The sequence below is a fragment of the Citrus sinensis genome, chromosome 3, assembly GCF_022201045.2.
Source record: "Citrus sinensis cultivar Valencia sweet orange chromosome 3, DVS_A1.0, whole genome shotgun sequence".
Taxonomy (NCBI): Eukaryota; Viridiplantae; Streptophyta; class Magnoliopsida; order Sapindales; family Rutaceae; genus Citrus; species Citrus sinensis.
The window spans coordinates 9,667,203-9,689,724 of NC_068558.1; the positions used below are offsets into that span (position 1 = coordinate 9,667,203).

Consider the following 22,522-nt stretch of genomic DNA (forward strand, 5'->3'; position numbering starts at 1 on the left):
TTTTTTTAATTTAAAAGTTTTTTAGGATGATTATGTTGGAATTGGACTATTTTAGAATTTACAAGATAACAAATACATGTAATAATTATTAGTTTTTTACATTTTATCTTTTTAAAACTTTGCATCTTATTTCATTATTGTTTCAAACATTTCTTTGAGCGATAAAATATTAATTTTGTTAAAATAATAAAATATCAAGAAAATTACACATAGTTTGATATGGCTATTCAAATTTAAAATATATATAATTTTATCTTTTTTTTTTTTTGGTTTTAACCACGAGGTATCCTGGGAAGAGTCCCAACTGTGGGAGGCACTTTTAAGCCCGTACCACAACCCAGATTAGAAGTTTCCGCTCGAATCGGGAGGCACAAGTTCTCCCAACAAAGACGACTTCCCTGCGATTCGAACTGAAGAGCAAACTCAGTCAAGCTACTTAAGGGGACTCCATTGCCAGTGGAGCCAACATTTTATCTTCTTTTTTTTTGTGTAAAATTATGTTTCGCCTTCCACGTCAACAAAGGACGTTAGCATCCAAACTAGCCATGGTAACAAAAATGTAACTGAACTTAAGATTTACACCTTAATACTTTCTTACACCCATTGGCTTTTTTACTATTTCACAATTTTTTTAAATATTGAATCAATGATAATCCAAATTTTTACTGTAAATTTTGACACCAATTTTTATATATTTATTATTAAATTGAACAACTAAAAATTTGCATTAAAACTTTAAATTTTTTTTTCCTATTACTCTAGCATTAATCATTTCTTAAAGTAGGAAAATGTATAAGCAAAGCACGAGTCTCTCTTCTCGTTTTCTCTAAAAACATAAATGGGAGATTGGGAGTGGGTCGCGATGACTCTTCAATTCACCCACTAAGTGTTGGGTGCTTGTAGGGGTTTTAGGGTTAAATCTTAGGGTTTGCTCTATTTTTTCAGTCTATCCTTTATTGAAGTGGTCAGTAAAGAAAGGGTAAGTTTCGTTGGGGAAAAGATAGTAAGCACCCTGTCAGCCGTGTATTCAGTATTGAACAAAAGGATGGACACAGAGGAGCTAATCAAAACATGCAAAGCAATTTCACTGAACGGAGAAACAAGAGGGAAAGTAACCATCAAAAGCAAAATGAAGGAAAAGGGGGAGAAGATATTTGCAGGATGCCTACTGGGGAAAGGGTTACTGAATAGAGAAGTGAAAGAGGAATGTTTTAAAGCAGTTTTGCTTCTAGTGTGGAAAATAATGAAGGAAGATAAAATTGAAGAGTTAAGGGAGAACATTTTTATCTTCCAATTTGGGAATGAAGCTGATAAGAAAAAAGTTTTCGCTGAAGTGTCGTGCATTTTGACAAAGCATTAATTGTGTTGACATAACCAGTAGGAATAGAGGAGATAACAAAACAGGTTCTCACTCATGTCTCATTTTGGGTACAAATACTCAATGTACCCATTATGTGCATGAACACGGAAACAATAAAGGAGCTTGGTGAAGCCATTAGAAGAGTGAAAGAAGTTGCCACAGATATTACAGGGGCATGCTTTGGCAAATATATCTGAATCCGCATTTTGGTGGATATCACTAAACCACTGATAAAATTTCTGTATTTTAAGCAGGAGGAAGATGAAAATGAGATGGATAGTGAGGAGCAAGAAAGAAGGGAGAATAAAGCAAAGGAAATTCTTATGCCAGTAAGCTATGAAAGACTACCAGACTTTTGCTATATTCACAGTCAGATTGGCCATCAATATAGAGAATGCGTCAACTATAAAAATCAGTTGAGGGAGGAGATGGCATACGAGCCATGGATGAAGGGCCCTACAATGACAGAACAACTGAAGCAAAATAAAAGGAAGGAAAATATTAGACCAGAACAGGGAAAGAAAAGTCAGAGCTACTCAACAATGGAGGTCCAAGACAAAAAGGGGAACTCGGAGACAAACGATGGAACAACTCAAAAGTTAGGAAAAATGGATACGGGTCAAGAACCATCACGAGGTGGGGATTCCCTAGAAATGTCAAATCAGAATAGTAAGAAGCAGTTAGTGACAAAGAAAGTGAATTGGCGCAGGGAGGGAATCAATTTGAGGCGGGAAGTGAGAAACAAGTTAAAAGGGAAAAAGAAAAAGAAATGTTAAAAAATAAACAAGATGAAGAGGAAAAATGCTGATAGTGAGTAGCCCAAAGCTAGGAGCCCGGGGAGTGATGAGCCCAAAAGCAGATAAACAAAAAGTAATTGTGAAAGAAAGAGATGGGCTTGAAGCAACCAAAGAAAAGCCCAAGAGATGTAGGTGGAAACTCCAAGCCAGAAATGTTGATAAGTCCATTAAGCACAAAGATAGACCAAAAGCAATGAAAAGGTCCAGTGATGAAATTTTCTAGGATAGCCCAATAATGAAAGGAAAAACATTATCATCTTCAAAGGCTTGCAAATTGAAGTTGGAAATGCAGAGTAATGGAAGGAATGGAGTTGAAGCAATGTTTACGGAAGAATCAACGGCGGTGGCTGGTTACCAGCCCTGTCAACAGTAATGAGGATCATCATTTGGAATGTTCGAGGTCTGAGGAATGATTGAGCGTTTCGAGAAGCCCAAAAAATTCTCCGCATGCATAGACCGCAGATGATGTTTCTTTGTGAGACGAAGCTAAGTTCTAAACAAATGGTGGAAAAAGTAAGAAGTTAAATTTTCACAACAGTTTTACTATCGATAGAAGTGGTTTGGCTTTACTGTGGAGTGTTGAAATTGTTGTAGATATCAAATCGTATAGTATGCACCACATTAATGCTATTGTTCAAGCTGATAATGGATGTTATTGGAGGTGTACGAGTATATATAGACACCCTGAAGGGGATCAAAAGCATCATAAATGAACATTGTTGAGAAAATTAGCAGGACTTTCATCTCTGGCCTGGCTTTACTTTGGCGACTTTAATGAAATCCTCCATCTAAGTGAAAAGATTGGGAATGAAATGTGCGTTTCAGCAGTAAATGACTTTAGAGAAGCTAATTAGATTTTACAACTTGAGTGACTTGGGTTGAAAAGGATATCCATTTACATGGTCGAATAGGCGGTTTGGATCCCAATTAGTGGAGGAAAGACTGGATAGATTTTTAGGTTGCGAGAATTGAAGAATGATATTTAAGGATAATACAGCTACAAATATAATAACTTGGACATCTGATTGCAGCACAGTAAAAATGGATGTAATGAAGAAGGCTAGATGAAGTAAGTATAGCAGAAGATATTTTACAAGAATCTGTTATAAAGACATGTGGAGTCCATATGAGAGGTGCAAAGAATGAGTGGAAAGATAGCTGCAGATGGAATTATGAAAATCATGTGCCCTTGTTTCAAAAAAAAAAAAAGCAAATAAATTGATGGCCGAGCTAAAGATATGGAGCAAGACTGAATTTAAAGGTAGAAAAAAGAAATTGGATAAGTTGCTTCAGTAATTACAGAACATCAAAGAAAGTGGCGAGCAGTATGTTTGTGGGGAGGAAATTAAGAATGTTGGAACACAAATAGAAGAAATTTTATTAGAGGAAGAGATTTATTGAAGGCAAAGGTCCAGAACAGTTTGGCTTCAAGAATAAGATAAGAACACAAAGTTCTTCCATTCCAAAGCTTCAACTAGAAAGAGAAAGAATACAATTAAAGGAATTTTTAATGAAAACGGCAAATGGACAGAAGAAGCAGACAAGGTGGAAAGACTTTTTTGTGAGCATTTTACAAATCTCTTCACTTCAACACATCCTACAAGGTGTCATATGGAAAAAGCACTCAAGGAGATGCCTCTGAGAGTAACGAAAGATATAAATGAGCAACTGAATCAAACATTTACAGAAGAGGAGATTGTGATAGCCTTGAAGCAGATGCATCCAACAAAAGCACCTGGCCCCGATGGTCTACCAGCATCATTTTTTCAGAAACATTGGAAAGCGGTTAGTGAAGGAGTCATATCTACATGCATGCACATCCTTAATAGTGGAGGTAATATTGCCCCTTTGAACCACACTTATATTGTCTTAATTCCAAAGAGTGAAAAGCCTAAAAGAGTGGTTGATTATAGACCTATTAGCTTATGAATGTTCTATACAGAATAATAGCAAAAACCATAGCTAATAGGTTAAAAGAAATTCTACATCTTATAATATCACACATTCAAAGTTCATTCATACCAGGTAGACTCATTACAGATAATATAATCATTGGTTATGAGTGCTTGCACAAAATTAGGCTTAGAAAAATCAAAAAGGTGGCCTAGTGGCTATTAAATTGGATGTCAATAAGTCTTATGATAGGGTGGAGTGGAGCTTTCTAAAGCATACAATGGAAGTTATAAGGTTCTCACAAACTGGGTAAACTTGATCATGGGATGTATCACCACTCCTTATTTCTTTGTCTTGATAAATGGGGTACCAAAAAGGCTAATTCAACCTCAAAGAGGGCTCAGACAAGGTTGCTCATTATCCCTATACTTATTTATCTTGTGTACAGAGGTTTTTTCAATTCTCATATCTCAAGCTGAGCGGAGAAATTTGATCAAGGGGCTCAAGTTCAGCAAAGATTTATCAATTAATCAATTGCTCTTTGCAGATGATAGTTTGATTTTCATAAGAGCCACTATTGAAGATTACTCAAATTTGAAGAATATTTTTTTATTGTTATGCTGCTGCTTCAGTTCAGATATTCAATTATGAGAAATTCTCTATTTTTTTCAGTGGAAAGACTCAACCAGCACAAATAGCTTCAATTAAGAATTTATTCCAGCTCCATGTGGTGTCAAAGTATGAAAGGTACTTAGGATTGCCTCTATGGTGGGAAGGAAAAAGCTAAGTTCTTTCAACAAAATAAAGCTTAGAGTCCTAAGAAAGATATCCAATTGGCAATCAAAGATGTTCTCAAAATGTGGAAAAGAGGTGTTAATTAAAGATGTAGCTCAAGCAGTTCCTGTTTATGCCATGAGTGTTTTCAAACTGTCGATGGGGTTGCGTGATGATATCCAGAAGGCTATTACAAGGTTCTGGTGGAACTGAAAACAAAACCAGAGGCCTATTCATTGGGCTAAATGGGAGAATATATGCCAAGCAAAATGTAGAGGTGAAGTGGGGGTGACATGCTTCAACCAAGCATTAGTGGCCAAATAGGGGTGGAGAATTATTCAGAACCCCAATTCAATGGTGGCAAAGGTGCTAAAGGCTCAGTATTTTAAAGATACTGATTTCATTAAGGCTAAAATGGGATCAAATCCATCTTTCATATGGAAAAGCATATTATGGGAAAGGTAAATCATTAACAAGGGTCTAAGGTGGAGAATTGAAGATAGAAAGAGGGCTCAAATTTATTAGAGTTGCTAGATCCCAAGACCTTCAACATTTAAACATTTCTTTCCTCCAAAACTACCTCTGGACTCTACAGTGTCAGATTTGATAAATGCTGAAAATAAATGGAAGGGGTTGCTGGTTCAACAAAACTTTATGGAGGAGGATGTGCAGTAGATCTTAAGAATCCCACTACCAAGAATATCCAACCCTGATAAGCCATTATGACATTTTGACAAATAAGGGGATTACACAATCAAGAGTGGGTACCAAGTGGCCTTAAATCATAAATTCTCGGACTAACCAAACAGCTCAAACATTTCAAGCAAAAAACAAGTTCCATAGAGCTTAATTTGGGCTGCAAAGCTACCAGCAAAATTAAAGATTTTCATGTGAAGAGTTGCAAGAAACACTTTGCCAACAGCAACTAACCTATGGAGAAGAAATGTGCTACAAAGCCCCTGGTGCCAAAGATGTAAAAGAGTTGAGGAGACGACATTTCATGCTATTTTTTATTGTAAAAATGCTCAAAAGATATGAAGACTTACAGAGCATGGGGGAGAAATAAAGCAGTCAAGAAACAAAGAATTTTTAAGCTTGATCATAGAAATAACTAGTAAGAAGGGAAAATATGATCTGGATGTGATATTTGCTTTATGTTGGGTGGCTTGGCACTCAAGGAATCTTCATGTTTTAAGTAACAAAATGAAATATTCTCAAATATCAGTTGCAAGAGCAGAAGTTGTGGTTCAATCCTTTAAAAAAATGAGACAACCACAATTTACAATCAACCTTGGAGAGGAAAGTCAGTAGATGTCAACATTGGAGACCTCCATCGTCAAGGTGGTTCAAAGTTAATGTGGATGCTGCAGTAAGAGAAAAACAAGCAAAGTGGGATTAAGGTTGGTAATCATAAATTTAGACGGAAAGTGTGTAGCAGCTGCCATGAAGCCATCAATCTTCCATGGAAGTGTAGCTTTTGCTGAAGCTGAAGCTACAAAATTTGGGTTGGAAATTGCAGAAAATGCAAGATGTCTACCTCTGATTATTGAAACATATTCTTAAGAGGTAGTTGATCTGGTGTTAAACAAGAGAGGCACAAGGATGGAGATGTTTTGGATAATTTACGATATACAAGCTAATCTAAAGAGTTTGCAGCAGATTAAAATCCAACATAGCTCAAGAAACTGTAATGAAATAGCACATTTGTTAGCTAAAAAAGCTTTGGAACAGTAGAATATTGTCTCTGAAATGCAAGTAACGCAACCCAAGAGGGGGGTGAATTGGGTTTTTAAAAATAATGCAATACGATTCGCACAATAAATCAATCTAACGCCTTAATGAAATAGAGAACAATAAATTCAAGCAAGCGTAAAAATAAAAAGAGCAAGGGAAGAGAAAAACAAACACGCGGATTTTTACGTGGTTCGGCAATCCCCGCCTACGTCCACGCCTCCAAGCCAACCGAGCTCGAGGATTTCACTATCTAAGCCTCCCAAGGCTTCAAGTTTTTACAATTGACTTCCAAGGTGTCAATGAACCTTTACAACCAAGAGATTATCTCCCCAATCTCTTCACCCCAAGTGTTTCCCACACTTAAACACTCACAATTTGGTAAGGAATGAAAATTACAACAAAAACTCTCTTTAAGAGTTGATATGCAACTAATAGCTCAACAATGATTCAATCAATAATGATTTGCATCTTGGAAGCTCAATATATGTTGTATGATCTTATATTTGCATGTATTGGTGCTTAAAATGAAGTTTGAGTTGAGTTTTTATAGTGGAAGCCCAAAAACTAGCCGTTATAGGCAAATTCCAGCGCTCAAGCGGTTAGCCGCTTGATTTATCCGGCTAGCCGCTCAGGAACAGTAATATTACCGTTATTTTTGAATTTGCTACAGTAACACTGTTCATTGAAATTACACTTTGGCCCAAAACTTTCTATAATTATAATATGGCCCAAAACGTCAGAAAAATTTGCAAATAGGTCCAATTTCAGAACTTCTCAAGAATAGTGTCTTTCCCAAACTTTTTAAAATTATGATATGACCCCAAATATTTTATTGTTTCGCACAAAGGTCCTTTTCAACATAATACCCATATTTTTCAAAGTTCTCAAAATCTTTCACTTTAGTTCAAAATATTCATAAATTATAGTGTGGCCCAAAATATTTAAAATGTTTGAAAAAAACATCCAACTCCGAAATTTGATACTTATTAAAATCAAAGATTTCAAATCTTAACATTTAAGTCCAATTTTACTCAAATCCACAAAATACTTTACTTTATAAAAATAAAATATTTTAGTTTATGAAAAGTATTTAATTAAATTAATCTCTTGAGCTTCTCAAATGCTAAATCATGCATCAATTAAATCATACCGGCTTTACAAGAATTTGTCGCAATAATTCGTCCGTTGAGCTCTAAGCTTTATTCTTGATTTCGCCGTTGTCCGTTGAGTGTCTTCAATCTTGATTTCACTTGATTCACTTGCATAAATATTATCCTTAAAAAAACTAGTGTAAATGTGAAATACAATATTTATTATTGTTACTTAAGACACATGTTTGTTATCATCAAAATTACATTATGTGTAGCCCTTTAGGCTAACAGTCTCATGGCTGGATAATATTTCAAACAATCTTTTGTACTTATTCTCTAATTTTGATGAATGAAAAATTCAATTTCATCTATAAAAAAAAGCAGGAAAATGTGTTATAGTACACCTCTCCTCCTTTCTAATTTCTATTCACACATCAATTAGAACTTAAATAATTAAAATAAAGACCTAACCAAAAGACTCAAAATATATTATTATCATTTTTTAGTTCTCACTTAAAATTTTTTAAGTACTTCTTTCTATTAAAGACATAATTTGTTAAACTAATTAAACGATGAAATCTAAAATTTTATAATTATATTACACTTTCCTTACTTTTATTACCACATCAATTAGGATTTAAATTAGTTCGAATCATAATTGAGATTTCTTTACCATTACCCCAAATAATTAAAATAAAAACCTAACTAAAAGGCCAAAAACATATTATTGCCTTTTTATTTTGTCCTTTCAATTACGCTAATATCTGTAAGTTTCTTTTTCTTTTTCTTAAAAACTTTGCAAAATCTAATGCAACATTTCACGATTTACTATTTTCATTTTAATTGTTACCACTCAATGACGATAATTTCTAAAACGTGTCAAACCTAAGGAAAACGAGCAAATAGTTGATTATTTTCTCTCAATCAACGGCTGCATGTGACAGGTTAACAGTCTCCTGTCCTGCCTAGCGCGTACCTGTCCGAGTGTTGTGCAACGGTCAGCTGAGGCCGACGTGTTAATATAGTTCCCCGAATCTTCCCGCTTACACTCTTTTCTAAAACCGTTTTACGACGCTTTGAAAATTACGTCTCATCTTATTACGTTGACTCTCTGTTAAGGACAAAACCAAGTCTTTCAGTTGAATCCAATCCCATTGTTTGTGTTTATACTTCCTGTGAGAAGAAGATCATCACCCTTGCTTCTTCTTCTTCTTGTACTACATCATCATCATCATCATCATCCATCTCTCAATCACTCTTCTGATCTTGGATCAAAATTCAATCTTTTTCATATCAGAGAGTAACAGAGAGATGGATTCTGATGAGTCACCATCACCGCCACCCCAGTTAACAGGTGTTGTTATAATCACTCTTCCTCCACCAAATAACCCTTCTTTAGGCAAAACCATCACTGCTTATACTCTTACTGACAATTCCCCACAATCCCAACAAACCCGTCATCGACAACAACAGGAACACCCACTTCCACCCCAATTACACCCGCCACAAAACTCTCAATTTAACTTCTCGTTGCCAATGCTCTTTCCTGGCTTGCCGAGAAAGCTTTTTTTGTTTCTGGCTATTTCTATTTTTGCTCTCATTCTCTATGGCTCTGTCTTTTCATATACTCTTCAAGACCGGTACAAGTCCAACAATGATGATGAAAATAAGGAATCTTTTGTCTTCCCTTTGTATCATAAGTTTGGCATTCGTGAGGTTTCGCAAAGGGATGCTGAGTTTAAGTTGGGGAGGTTTGTGGATTTGGACGGAGAGAGTGTTGTAGCATCCGTGAATGATGGGATAATTAGACCCCACAAGAGTAAGATCAACAAAAAGTTGGTTTCTTCTAATGCTGTTGCTGTTGATTCTTCCTCCATTTTTCCTCTTAGGGGCAATATTTATCCAGATGGGTATGCATAAATTTATTGCTTTGTTTGATTGCTGTTCTTTTTAGTTGATGCTTTAGATTGTTATTGGTTGATTGAGGTTACTTTATAACAGATTATAGAATTTTTTGATACCTGACGTGAGAATGTATTTTCACATTGGTACTGCTTCCTTAAGCAAACTTTCGTTCTAAGCGATGGCAATGATGTTGTTTTTAATAGTGGATAAAATTGATAGCAATAAAACCGATACACCCTTTAGAAACTTAATGTCTTGACAGCTGTGTTTGGCAATGGTGTCATTGAGAGCAGAATGTGTACAGATGCATGGTAAAATCACAGGGGTGGCAATTATAGTAATTATGTTAGAGGTGTTGCGGTGTGATATTGTAGTATGACGCAGAAATGAAGAATTTGTATTCATTGAAGCTGATGTTGTTCACATGGGATAGGTTGTGGAAGAATATCAAAATGGATCTATATATGGGATCTTTATCATAATTGATGCCAAGAACTATGAGTGCTAAACAGTATTTGATGTGTGAATACTGATTCTAACTAAAGATTTTAACTCTTTTACAGATTGTATTTCACATATATGATTGTCGGAAATCCACCAAGACCTTATTATCTTGATATGGATACTGGGAGTGACTTAACATGGATTCAATGCGATGCTCCTTGCAGCAGTTGTGCCAAAGTAAGCTTCTTTTGTAACTGGTGCCAATTACTTGGTAACAGTTCTTTGTGGTTTCACACATCTGCTAATCGGCATTTGTGTACTGCAACTGCTCAACTGACCATTTGAAAGAATTTTCACAACTCTCTTCTGTTTGTCTTTTGCTCTGTCAAGTGACTAGTTCCCTCGTTGTTTTGGGGTTTTTCCTTTCAACCAACGTATTGCAAAGAATCTGAATTAGTACAAAAGCCTTCATTTGTTTGAGTTTTATCTGATTATGGACTAAACAATAAGTCCAAAGTCAAGAATTAATTGTTCCCCGACTGCGATGAATATTGAATAGTGACTATCGTACCATCAAACCCAACCTGTTATGGAATTAATTATTTCTTGAAAAAAATGGATTTTATTAATGGGAATTATATAGTCAGGAAGCCTACACATCAAACCAATTATTGCTCTCCATTTTGTGCCAATACAATGTTTATGTATAAATAAAATCACAGGTCCAGTGAGCCGCCCATTTATTTTTCTTTTCCTGAACAAGTGATTTATCTTTCTGAAGCTAATCCTGACCCCGCATAGGGTAAAGATAGAAAGCTATGGTGGGGAGGGAAAAGAAACTTTATTGACACAAAAGTGACATCATAGAAAGCAACTGATCTTTTAGATGATGAAATCCAAACCTTTAATTGTTTTGGTAGATTTGATCTTCTCTCTAATGGAAACATGGAAACAGAGTGACATCATAGAAAGCAACTGATCTTTTAGATGATGGAATCCAAACCTTTATCACAATTGTTTTGGTGGATTTGATCTTCTCTCTAATGGAAACAATTGATGTAGGGAGCAAATCCTTTGTACAAACCAAGAATGGGGAATATACTACCTTACAAGGACTCATTGTGCATGGAAATTCAAAGAAATCATAAGCCAGGATATTGTGAAACTTGCCAACAATGCGACTATGAGATTGAATATGCAGATCATAGCTCCTCTATGGGGGTACTTGCAAGAGATGAGCTTCATCTAACGATTGAAAATGGATCACTGACTAAGCCAAATGTTGTTTTTGGGTATCAACTTTAACTTCCCTGTTGCTTCATACTTGGTTGTTTTAATGTGCCTAGCAAAATCAAAGTGCTAATTTGTGCATTCAATTTTGTTTGTAAGGTGTGCATATGATCAGCAAGGTTTGTTGTTAAACACTCTGGTAAAGACAGATGGTATCCTTGGACTAAGCAGAGCTAAAGTGAGTTTGCCTTCCCAATTGGCAAGCCAGGGGATCATTAAGAATGTTGTTGGCCACTGCCTTACCACCAATGCAGGAGGTGGTGGATATATGTTCTTGGGTCATGATCTGGTACCCAGTTGGGGTATGGCATGGGTTCCCATGCTTGACAGTCCTTTCATGTGAGTACAGATTTTGAAACAATTCTGCAACATCTTTTTGTACTTCAAGAATTAGTTTGCCTTTTACTTTTGCAAACTGAATTTTATGGAAAAAAATACAAAAAAAGAAAAAAACGTTGATCCCTATTGTGACCTGGTTACTAGGTATTGCTTATGTTTTTACTGTAATTGAACAGCATTTGATGGAATATGATTTTCTTTTTCTGTACTCACCACCACCAGGTGGCCGCCACTGCCTTCATTAACAAAGAATCACCATAGGGTCATGTTTTCTGCGGGAGAAATGCAACTTTATTAGATTATAATTTTTTATGATGCTAGTTCCGAGTATGCACATCTTGACGTCTGCTTTTGTTTGCTCCACTTTCGATGGATTTGTTTGAGGTTTTTTAATTAAATAGTTTGAACCTGTTATTCTATATTCTTATTCAGCTTTCCCTCTAACATATTTCTGACTTATTCATTTTTCCTGGTTAAGGGAGCTTTACCACACAGAGATCTTGAAAATAAATTATGGAAGTAGCCCACTGAATTTAGGTGCACGAAACAGTCAAGTAGGATGGGCACTGTTTGATACCGGCAGTTCTTATACCTACTTCACAAAACAAGCGTATTCTGAATTGATTGCTTCTGTAAGTACTTTAATCCATGTCCTATGAAAAAAATTATAGAAAGATCAACATTTTTCACTTTGCCCATTGATGCAGCTTAAAGAAGTTTCTAGCGATGGACTTGTCCTAGATGCATCTGATCCAACATTGCCCGTCTGTTGGCGGGCTAAATTTCCCATCAGGTATGGTAGCATTTTACTCTTAAATCAGTCCTTTCAATTCAGATATTGCTGTTTGATGTAGTGTTTTTTAGCATCTTCTAGGAAGTCTGTCGTGGCCGGCATGCCATAAAAATGAGCCCAAATTTGTTCTTCCATAAAGCCATCAATCAACTTATAATTGTGGATTCTTGGTGAATCAATAATGTTCATGTAATCTACTAATGCAATCTTCCTTTTGCTATGAGGAAAGAGGTGCCATCATCGTCTTGTATTGCTTCTTAAATGTATTTTTAAGTGATGAGCATGATGACCAATCATGGAATTGGGTGTTTGAAATTATTAATAGCACCAATGCATCGCTTGAATTTGACGTGAATTTCTGTAAGCTGTTGCAAAAATGCTAGTGTCTTCAGGTTGACTGAGATACTGAACTATCTCCTCAAATTTACCTTTCCATTGTTTTTTTCCAAGTATTAACCACTGTTTATGAATGATTTGTGATTAGTGTGACGTTCTTTATCAATCTGAGTTTACATCACAGCACCTTAATTTTGAAAGAATCGTAGTATTATGAAATGATTATCCACATGCATGCAGGTCCATTGTGGATGTGAAGCAGTTCTTTAAGACTCTGACACTTCATTTTGGGAGCAAATGGCAGATTGTTTCCACAAAGTTTCGCATTTCTCCAGAGGGGTACTTGGTCATTAGTGTAAGATTGCCCGACTCTTACTAAATGGGGTTGTTTTACTTTTTCAAAGTTTGGTTTCAGTGTCCAATGCTAAATGTTGCTGCATAACAAGCCTCTCTATTCTGCAGAAGAAAGGCAACATATGCTTGGGCATTCTTGATGGAAGCGAAGTACATAATGGATCCACAATTATACTTGGAGGTATGCTTGTTAGTTCTAGAGAATTCTAAAACCGTCTTTCAGTTAGTTAAAAGCTCCATCTATACTAGAAAGACTGGACCTCAGTCCTCCAAACTAAATAAATTTCACGTAACCTAGATCAAGTTCAAATCCTCCTTCAGCAGCCACTTCTTAGAATACTGAGTATTCTATTGTCCATCTTCCTCACTGATCATAGCAGATGTATTTGGAGAACTAGAAATATGGGGTTCTTCCTAGTGGCAATTGCTGCATCTGATCAAGTTCATCTTATACTTGCAGATATCTCACTGCGCGGACAGTTGGTTGTGTATGATAACGTTAATAAGAGGATCGGGTGGGCAAAATCACATTGCATGAACCCTGGAAGATTCAAGAGCCTGCCATTCTTGGAGGGATAGATTGGTATGGGAATAAGCATAGTAACAGTTTTGTATTATGTCTCCGTATATTATACTTCAGTGTGGACACCCCCGCATGTATGAACGTATGTACAGAATATAACCTTACATATTCTTGCGATTGAATGGGAGAAAACAGCATCTTTGTATGTATAATAATAACCCCCGCTCTGTTTTCTTCAAACCTCGAGGCAGTAAATTTTTACAATTATAAGGAAAAAGAATCCACTTACAATATCAGTTAATATGCTTACCAAAAGTGAGATCAAATTTCCTTAACCTTTTCCTAGATTTTTTTCAGTTGGAAGTAAAGATTGGGTTCTATAATATATATTTTTTTCGATTTCTACCTCTTGGTCCTGATTCAAATTCTTAATAATTATTGGTTGTCACTAATTTCCTTTAATTCTTTTCCTTTCTAATAAAGATGACAAAAAGAATAATAAATAATGTGTATGAATACTTCTGCTAACATAAAAAATGAACGCGAGCGAGAGAGAGAGGGTATTAGTGTTCAAAAGTTAAGCATGTGAATGTCAAGATATTTTCTGGAGAAGGGATGAAAAATACATTCAGATTTCAGGTTACCAAAAGACAAGGCAAAGTTTGATTACAGTAAAAAACACTAGCAACTTAGTAAGACATCAAATACATCTGCATTCTGAATCGGATGAGAAAAATGAGGAATATGATGATGAAAAATATCTAATTACAACATAAATCTAGCCGGACATCATGACCTGATCTTTTGACTGCAGTGCTTGGGTGGCAAAAAATCTGACATCAACATCTGGATCCTCACTCAGCTCAACCAAACATGGACGGATTGACTTCTCCACCACCTGCATCATTCAAGAACCATTCCCAATTATGAAATAATATGCCAATCTTTCTCTTGTCCTCTAACAGCATTATCCGAAGATTTATATTGAGAGGGTCTGTCCATATTGGAAGGAAGTTATATCAACATGGCAAAAAGAGGATGCCCTTGCAGTCATGATATCTATGCACTGTTGAAGTTTTTTAAGAATGTCACCTATTGATCATGGTTCTCCATTGAACAATTTGCCAGATTGATTCTTTATAGAGAAAATGAGAAACAGACAAGAAGACATATTTGGAATAGCAAACATGACATCTATTAGTCCCCAATGCTCTCTAGCCCTATCGGAAGCAAATAATCTCAGATTGTTCCCTATAGTTCAACAAATAGGGAACTGTATTAAAGCAATGTGTAATGACCCCCACATTATTTTCACTGCAGAAAACTCAAATTACATAAAACAGTTAAACTACTTACAGACTGATCAACTATGGGAATAAGTGACTGCAACACTTTCGCTACATTGAATTTGATGTTTGGTACCCTGTGACATCAACCACAGCTTTTAATCCAAGTTTTAGGTTAACAAACATATAATATAATGAATAAACCGGCAACTTACCTATCTTTTGATGCATTAATGACCACAGGCAGAAGTTGTGAACATGTAATTTCAGAGCCCATAACAGGGGCAAGAAGAGAAATTGCTTGAAGAATAGTCATTCGATACAAATAATGTGGGTTGTTAATCATTTCCAAAACCTGTCGACAGATAACAAAATTAGTAAGAACAAGTTAGAAAAAGGAATACACAGAACAAAAATCAAAGAAATAGCCTTCGAAGAGTAATCCTCAAAAACCTATTCAATTTTCTTTTCTTTTTTTTTAATTTGGGTCGGAGAGACACACGACGAACCATTATAAGAATCAACAACTTTTCTTTAAGTATGCTTTTATTAAATTTGTGATTTCTAATGCCTTGTTTCCATGTAGAACACCGCATCAATGCCAGCATTCTTCAGTAAGGAAAGTACTGAATTTAAGACTAAATTTCTGCTACTTTAATCACAGCAACCTGTGGAACTATATGCTGCATTGCCCAATCAGGGCCAAATTCTTCTGCCAGACGTTTCACATTGTTGGCAGCAGCATCACGAATGGAATAAACCTACAACCAAAACCAAACTATAAATAAATATTATAATATTAATTAAGCTAATAGAAAAGTTTGATATGATTTAACAAGCCAAGATCGAAACAGCAGAAGATAATTAGATCAAAATAGTTATTCTTCTTGCGCTATATGGCACATTTAATGGGCTACAGAACTTTAGAGCAATGAAATGAGAAAAGTTACTTATGATCTTTCCTTTGGAGATTAAACCAAATGCTTTTATTGATTTTTCATGTTTCTCATACAGTAACAGCTAAGTTGTGAGTTACCAGCAACTTTGTGATCTCTTCCTGGACTCAAAAGAGAATGATAATAGATAATTTTAATGTGAGATGTGAGTCAAGCCAGAATCAAAGTATAATCTAACCAAAATGAGTTTCTTATAGTTTCCTACATCCCAAAAAAGGATAATAATCAAAGAATCCAGGGACCTCAGACAAATATTTGAAATTATACACAAACACTTTAAAAGAGCATTCTTCCTGAACAGTACATCTATATTTTCACGGGATGGATGATTATGTCTCATAGTTTCCTTGTATAAAGGTCTGCTAATTATACACAAACACTTTAAAAGAGCATTCTTCCTGAAAAGTACATCTATATTTTCACGGGCACTAATTAGCAGACCTTTATACAAGGAAACGATGAGACATAATCATCCATCACATAACAGAGAGAGTGGAAGAACAACTAATTTCAGAATTCAGACACTTATTGCTCAAACTAAGACTACCACAGTAATTCACATACCTTATCTTTTAACCATTGCATGCAAAGAGCACCAAGCTTATCATCAAAGAACCCTACACCCAACTGACTTGCCAATAGTGGTATGTACTCTATTATTGCAAGTCGAACCCTCCAGTGTCTATCCTCTGCAAGCTCAACAATTGCTGGCAATAGAGATTGGGACAGCAGGTCAATTCCAATCACCTACATCAACAAAAATTGCAAATGCAAACCATACAATATAAGCATACACAGCAAGACAGAAATATAGAACACTAGTTTTGGAAGTCAAAACAACAATCAGTTTTAAATAAAATAAGAACATTCAAGTAAGAAGTGCAATCAAGCATTATTTTACACTGCACAATGATAAACCCTACCATCCTTCAAGAACCTGTATTTAATAACTAAGGAAACCAAAGTAATACAGCAATACATCTGTAATCCAATTCACATGAAGAGAACAGAGTGTTGACAAACCTGGTTGACTTGATCAAGCTTGCTAATAATATTCAGTCGGACATCAGGAAATTCATCCTTTAGAAGAGAAAGGAAAATAGGGAGCAGTTGCTCTATTGTTGCATCCTGAAACCATAAACAGAAAGCAGGCTAAATGGCTAGAGAGAAACCAGCATTCAAAATTAATAACAAATAAATATGTAAAACTAATTCACATAATTATGAAGCAACAGGAAAATAGGGAAGGTCGTGCTGCAAGAACAACATGATAACCAAAACTTCCCACCACCAAGAACCCAAACATTTTAAATTTCATGATGCATGACTTAAAATAATGGTCTTTTACCAAATTATAAAATAAAATAAAATAAGAGAAAGAGCTATGCATTTGGAGAGCAATGTTATTAAAGCCTCCAAGTTCGTTTACTTATTAAAGCAATGGTGTGCATCAACACTCTCTTGCTTAAGAAGTTAAAACATCTTTTGAGGAAAGAAAAACAAATTTGGAGACCACACATGCGGCCATAGAAGAAGCTATAACATTGATGTGAATAAACATAACCCTATAAGTTGATACAAAATTAGTCATTAGTAATAAGGAAAGCCAATCCATAATCAATGACAGAATGAAAAACCAGAAAGAAAATGATCTCAAGAAAGACACCATTAGTTGACTCCTCAAAATTAATTACGGTATCCAGAAAATTGTTCACATGTTTACTGCTGACAATGAATAGCATCACATACGCTATGCCATGATGAACTTTTGCATGCATGCAATGAGTGGATAACTCAAACTTTCAATTAGGAAGCAGCAATGTAATTATCAATACACTTTCTCACCTTTCCTAAAATTGGAGCCATTCCCATTATAACAGTAGCCAAAGCAGAACGTACATGCTGGGACGAATCTGATGACAATTCCTATAGCAGGCAATTGTATCTGATAATTAGGCTATTATCATATAGATGGCCAGCGGCAACACAGTATTAAAACTGGAATGTAAGAATACGATGAAATGAGGGCAGTTACATTCAGGAAACCAGTTATATCAAGCATACACTTACCTTTACACAAGGAAGAATATGCTGGATTGCAAGTTCTGGATTCAAGATTCGGCAAATCTTTGTTATTTTTCCTGCAGCAGCTATACGCACTTCAGCCTCATTATCACGAAGTAGCCGAACATATGCAGGAACCACATCTGACCTAAATATATCAACCACCAATTTAAGAGTAGGTTATACTTCCAGAGGGCAGAATATAATTTCCTAAAAGATCAATAAACTCAATAAGCATACAAAGTGGCAGGAAGAAAAAGGAGTCCCTTCAACTGACTGAAACGTGAAAAGCAAGTCACAGACTCAACATCCGCGTAAAGTTTCAAAGCAGCAGAGGAAATTATCTACTTGCATAAGAGAACATTCAAAAGACTAAAAAATTAAAGAGAAAAAAAAAATCTTCCTATTCATGGCCAGTTCTTGACTTCTATACCCCCCACCCCCCCCAAAAAAAAAAAAAGCAACATAATTACCCATCAAAATTATTACCTGGTAGGCTCAGGACCAACAGCTTCGCATAGCTCATATAATTGATTTGCAACCATGTAACGAACACGCCAAGACTTATCCTGCTTAGCAAATAATTTTGTCATGCATGATGGCCAGCGGCATACATTATTTGAAAAACCATTAATGGATAAGGATAAACAGCGCACATAAATAAATAGTAAAAAACTTCGATTTGCACTTCATTTAGTAGTACTGGAAAAGAAAACAAGCACAATATCTCCAAAACTAATTATCGATAAGATTCAAGTACCATCAGGTGAATTTTCTTGTAGACTATGTGATGCTTTTGAACTTAAATTTGCACAAGACTTCTAGCAACCTCTTCCATTGTTTACGTTTCAAGAAATCATACATCTCAAAAAGGAATTGATTAATGCCGTGCTTAGATGAGATGTAAAACAGGAATCTGATTAAGCTAAATATGTTACCATCAATGAATAAGATTACCTGAGAGAAATTAACTATAACAGGAAGAATATGTGCCACACAATCCTGGGGTTCCAACAACTTTCCTAGAGCTCCACAACCCTCAACAGCCAACAATCGCACAGAATCTTGATCTGAAATGAATATCAATTAAAATAACGAAATAAATTGACCCTGCAAATTAAGAATTGACAATGCAATATAGAAACTTAGGGAGATCCAGTTGCATTCCCATGAACGAACTGGAGCTAGAAACTTTTGTAGACCCATATTTGTGTTTTACAAGAAACATTGGTATAAATTTTGTAGATTTCCTTGCAAGATACACAAAATTGGAAAAGGATATAGAAAAATGCAATGACTAACTTCATTGGGCTACAATTTTTCTTTTTTGGGGTGTGTGTGTTTAAGTGTTTTTTTTTGGGGGGGGGGGGGGGGGGGGGGGTGTTGGTGACAGTTGTTGAGGGATGTCAGTCACAAGGATAAATAAGGAAGAGTTGCAATAGAAACATATCAAATTTATCACCAGCAATCATTAATCTACATATCTTATCGTAGTTATAATATGAAACTTAAGGATTAGATATAATCTAATTAACGATTGCATATTTCATTTGAAATGAAAAAAAAAACTTGAATTTATTCAATTGAAATTGTCTATCAATAACAACCTGTCAGCATGAGTACATCTAAAAAATGGAATTGAACAAATACATTATTGAATCTACATACCATCCTGTGTAAGTTCCTCAAAAATAGACATGATTTCAGACTTCAAATGGGCAGCTTCAACAGTAGCAGCAAATTTTCCAAGATTTGTTGCTGCAGATCTCCTAACCATGGGCATGTCATCTTGACACAGCTGCCTGTATATTGTTCGTAGTTCAGTTTTCAGTGCTTCTGGAGCACTTGGGTAAGCAACATGAAACAAACCACATGATGAAACCCGAGCTGTAAACCACTCGCCAGCAGCCAGCCTCTAAATGGTCAGACAACAAATTGTGTGAATACAGTTACTTAACTATGTTAAGGTTGACAAACCATTTACAAGATACTAATCACAATCATAATCGTTGGCAGTACAGACCAAATCGATACTCTTAACAACAAGAATGTTGTAGAAAAGGAAAACATGTGCAACCCGTGTAGCGTCATCTGGTTTATAGATTTTACAAGAGTTATCCTGAATAATTTTTCCAGTGAATCCCAAAATTGAATTCTATACAAAATTTCTCAACTTGTTTCTCCTTGTATCAACATTTAAGAAAACCATAAAAATCATCTTTATGACTTTTGCCAGCATCTCAATGCGCAAAAAAAAAAAAAATTAAAGCTGTTGCCTAGACCAAACACCCCGGTGATATAAAGGAACCATCAACTTGTCCACTAAAAAACATAATACTACACGAGTAAACCACAAAAGAAAGAACGTGATAGGAACTCATCAAATCTAAATAGCAAATAGAGCTTGGAAAGCTGACCTTCACTAATGGGATAAAATGCTCAATCACATCTTGTTCCCTCATCTGGGAACCAATTCTACACAATGACTCCACTGCTTTGTCCCTGACACAAGTCTCTTCAACTGTGCACAAAGTCTCCAGTGGTGGAAGCAACACATTTGCATACTCCAAACCACCAACATAAGGAATGAAAACCCCCAATTCTTCTGCCATTGCAAGAAGCACTTCATCATCATCGTCATTGTTTTCACTTAAAAATGGTATCAACTCCTTCCGTGTCCTCTCCTCTCCCAATGCACGAGCTATCGTAGAGAGTCGCCGAATCGAGTTCAAACGAAGCTGTATGTCATCATTCTTAAGCTCGTCAATTAAAACCGCAATCGGATATAGTGGTTCATCTATCATTGCCATCTTGGCTCACAAGATCTCGCAGCTGCAGAAACATAATCAAGACATCACATACCTTTTACCTTTACATAAAATGAATAAAGAAATGTAAACAGGAGATTTCTTTATTGGTAAAAAATTTTAAAATCAAAAAATTTGCATCAATTTAGGAACACCAAAAAAAATAATAATAAATAAATAAATAATCCCAGTTAACTAAGACCGACAGAACTATCAAGCATCTCAAGATTCATTTTCTTTCAATGTCACGGTAAAAAGATTTTATTAATGATTCATTCACTGCAGAGATTCAAAAAGACAAAAAAAAATCAAAATAATTATACACTTCATGAATGCCTAAAAAAGGGGGAAGAAAAACAAATTAATTAAGCAGGAAACTGAACTCAAAGAAAGGATTAAAAGACGCGAAATTGACAAGATCTAAACGTAATTCCGCGGGTTAACGGTTTCTGATTCCATAGAGAAGAAAAATAAAGCACAGAATCGGATCGAAGAATGATGAAGCTATGCAATAGTACGTGGTTTCACGAAATGGAGAACATGTTGCATAGAAAACAAAAATAAAAATAAAAATAAAAACAAGAAAAATACTTTGTACCTTGAGAGGCTTCAGCGAAGTGCTCGATCTGGTGACGGAGTGGTGAAAATGTAGAGAGGGATCCAAAGCTACTTGATTTATTTTGCTTTGTTTTGTTTTTTCATTATGTTCATTTCTTTTTTTGCTGGAATTTATTTTACCTCAATATCGGGGCTCTATTTTTGACCAAAAATTACAGAATAGGGTGATACTATTGGCACCCCTTCAGTATTCTTATGAAACCCCATTTTAACATTAACGGCAATTTTACAAGATAAAATTATATTAAACTACAAATACAAAGTGAATTAAACCCAATCCATATTCCATATCGTTTCTTTTTTATATAATCTCTTCACAATTCACACCCACGCATCATAAACTCTTTATTTTCAGTATCTAATGTACATTCGATTCTTTTTTTCTTTTTTTTACAGTTCCAAAATGATTTTGAAGCAATTAAGAGAAATGTAAGTAGTTTATCAAATCTTTATAAAAAATAAATCTATTAAATTTTCGTCACTAAGTGTGTAATTATTTTCTTTACGAAAAAATATAATCAGAAATTAAAGGCAAAATAACAAGAATCCCAATAAAGAAATTGATTGGGTTTGAAGAATTAATAACAAAGTGAAATTAAAATTTAATTTTAATTAAATTCTTTTGTCCTTTTATGTAATTTAACTAAGAATAATTTCAAGTGAGTTTTAGGGAGGTGGCCAAAGCACCACTTGACAATACATATTTCCTCATTCTACAAAAGTTATTTCTTAACCATACAAAAGTGTAAATATATTAACAATCTTGAAAATTTTGCCCAATGCCAAGGTTTTTTTTTTTTCCAATTATATTACAATCTAGTAGAGTTGATCATGAATTAAACAAGAGTATATACTAATTACTAATTGTATTTTTTTAATTACACTATGACCTTTTATTAGTAAATATAGCGGTTTTTGTTAATTTGATGAATTATTTGTGTCAAAAATATCTACTTCAATACAACCAACATGAATTTTCATTCTTTACACCCCTCAACCCTAGATCTTTCTCCTTTCTCTCATCCCACGTACAAATTCAAGAAGCAAGAAATTTGTGTATGTTGATCTAATTAATACCATGATATGTGCACAAAATGATCTGATATAATTGATCTATAGCTTCAACATTATTCATAAGACGATACAAAATTTCACTCG

The 22,522-nt window shown here is 35.1% G+C and overlaps 2 protein-coding genes across 3 annotated transcripts; one reads left to right on the top strand and one right to left on the bottom strand.

Annotated features, from left to right (window-relative positions):
* The first annotated feature begins 8,722 nt into the window (after nt 1–8,722).
* Nucleotides 8,723–13,873, top strand: LOC102621991 (aspartyl protease APCB1). 2 transcript variants are annotated; one of them, XM_025101278.2, is made up of 9 exons: nt 8,723–9,559; nt 10,118–10,235; nt 11,061–11,290; nt 11,388–11,627; nt 12,106–12,259; nt 12,299–12,420; nt 12,997–13,111; nt 13,219–13,291; nt 13,571–13,873. In XM_025101278.2, the coding sequence occupies exons 1-9, from the start codon at nt 8,961–8,963 to the stop codon at nt 13,687–13,689; spliced, it is 1,770 nt and encodes a 589-aa protein (XP_024957046.2). In that variant the 5' UTR covers nt 8,723–8,960; the 3' UTR covers nt 13,690–13,873. The 2 variants fall into 2 exon arrangements, with proteins under 2 accessions (XP_024957046.2, XP_006485774.2); XM_006485711.3 differs by having other exon boundaries at nt 8,726–9,559; nt 12,335–12,420.
* Nucleotides 13,874–14,210: 337 nt separating this feature from the next.
* LOC102622294 (serine/threonine-protein phosphatase 2A 65 kDa regulatory subunit A beta isoform-like) lies at nt 14,211–21,513 on the bottom strand. The gene is made up of 13 exons (XM_006485712.4): nt 21,345–21,513; nt 20,357–20,771; nt 19,608–19,854; nt 18,897–19,009; nt 18,429–18,508; nt 17,946–18,087; nt 17,721–17,801; nt 16,899–17,003; nt 16,440–16,622; nt 15,588–15,680; nt 15,135–15,274; nt 14,990–15,056; nt 14,211–14,531 (listed from the first exon to the last, which is right to left on the bottom strand). Exons 2-13 carry the CDS (start codon nt 20,747–20,749, stop codon nt 14,412–14,414), a joined length of 1,764 nt encoding a protein of 587 aa, XP_006485775.2. The 5' UTR covers nt 20,750–20,771; nt 21,345–21,513; the 3' UTR covers nt 14,211–14,411.
* Between the last annotated feature and the right edge of the window lie 1,009 nt (nt 21,514–22,522).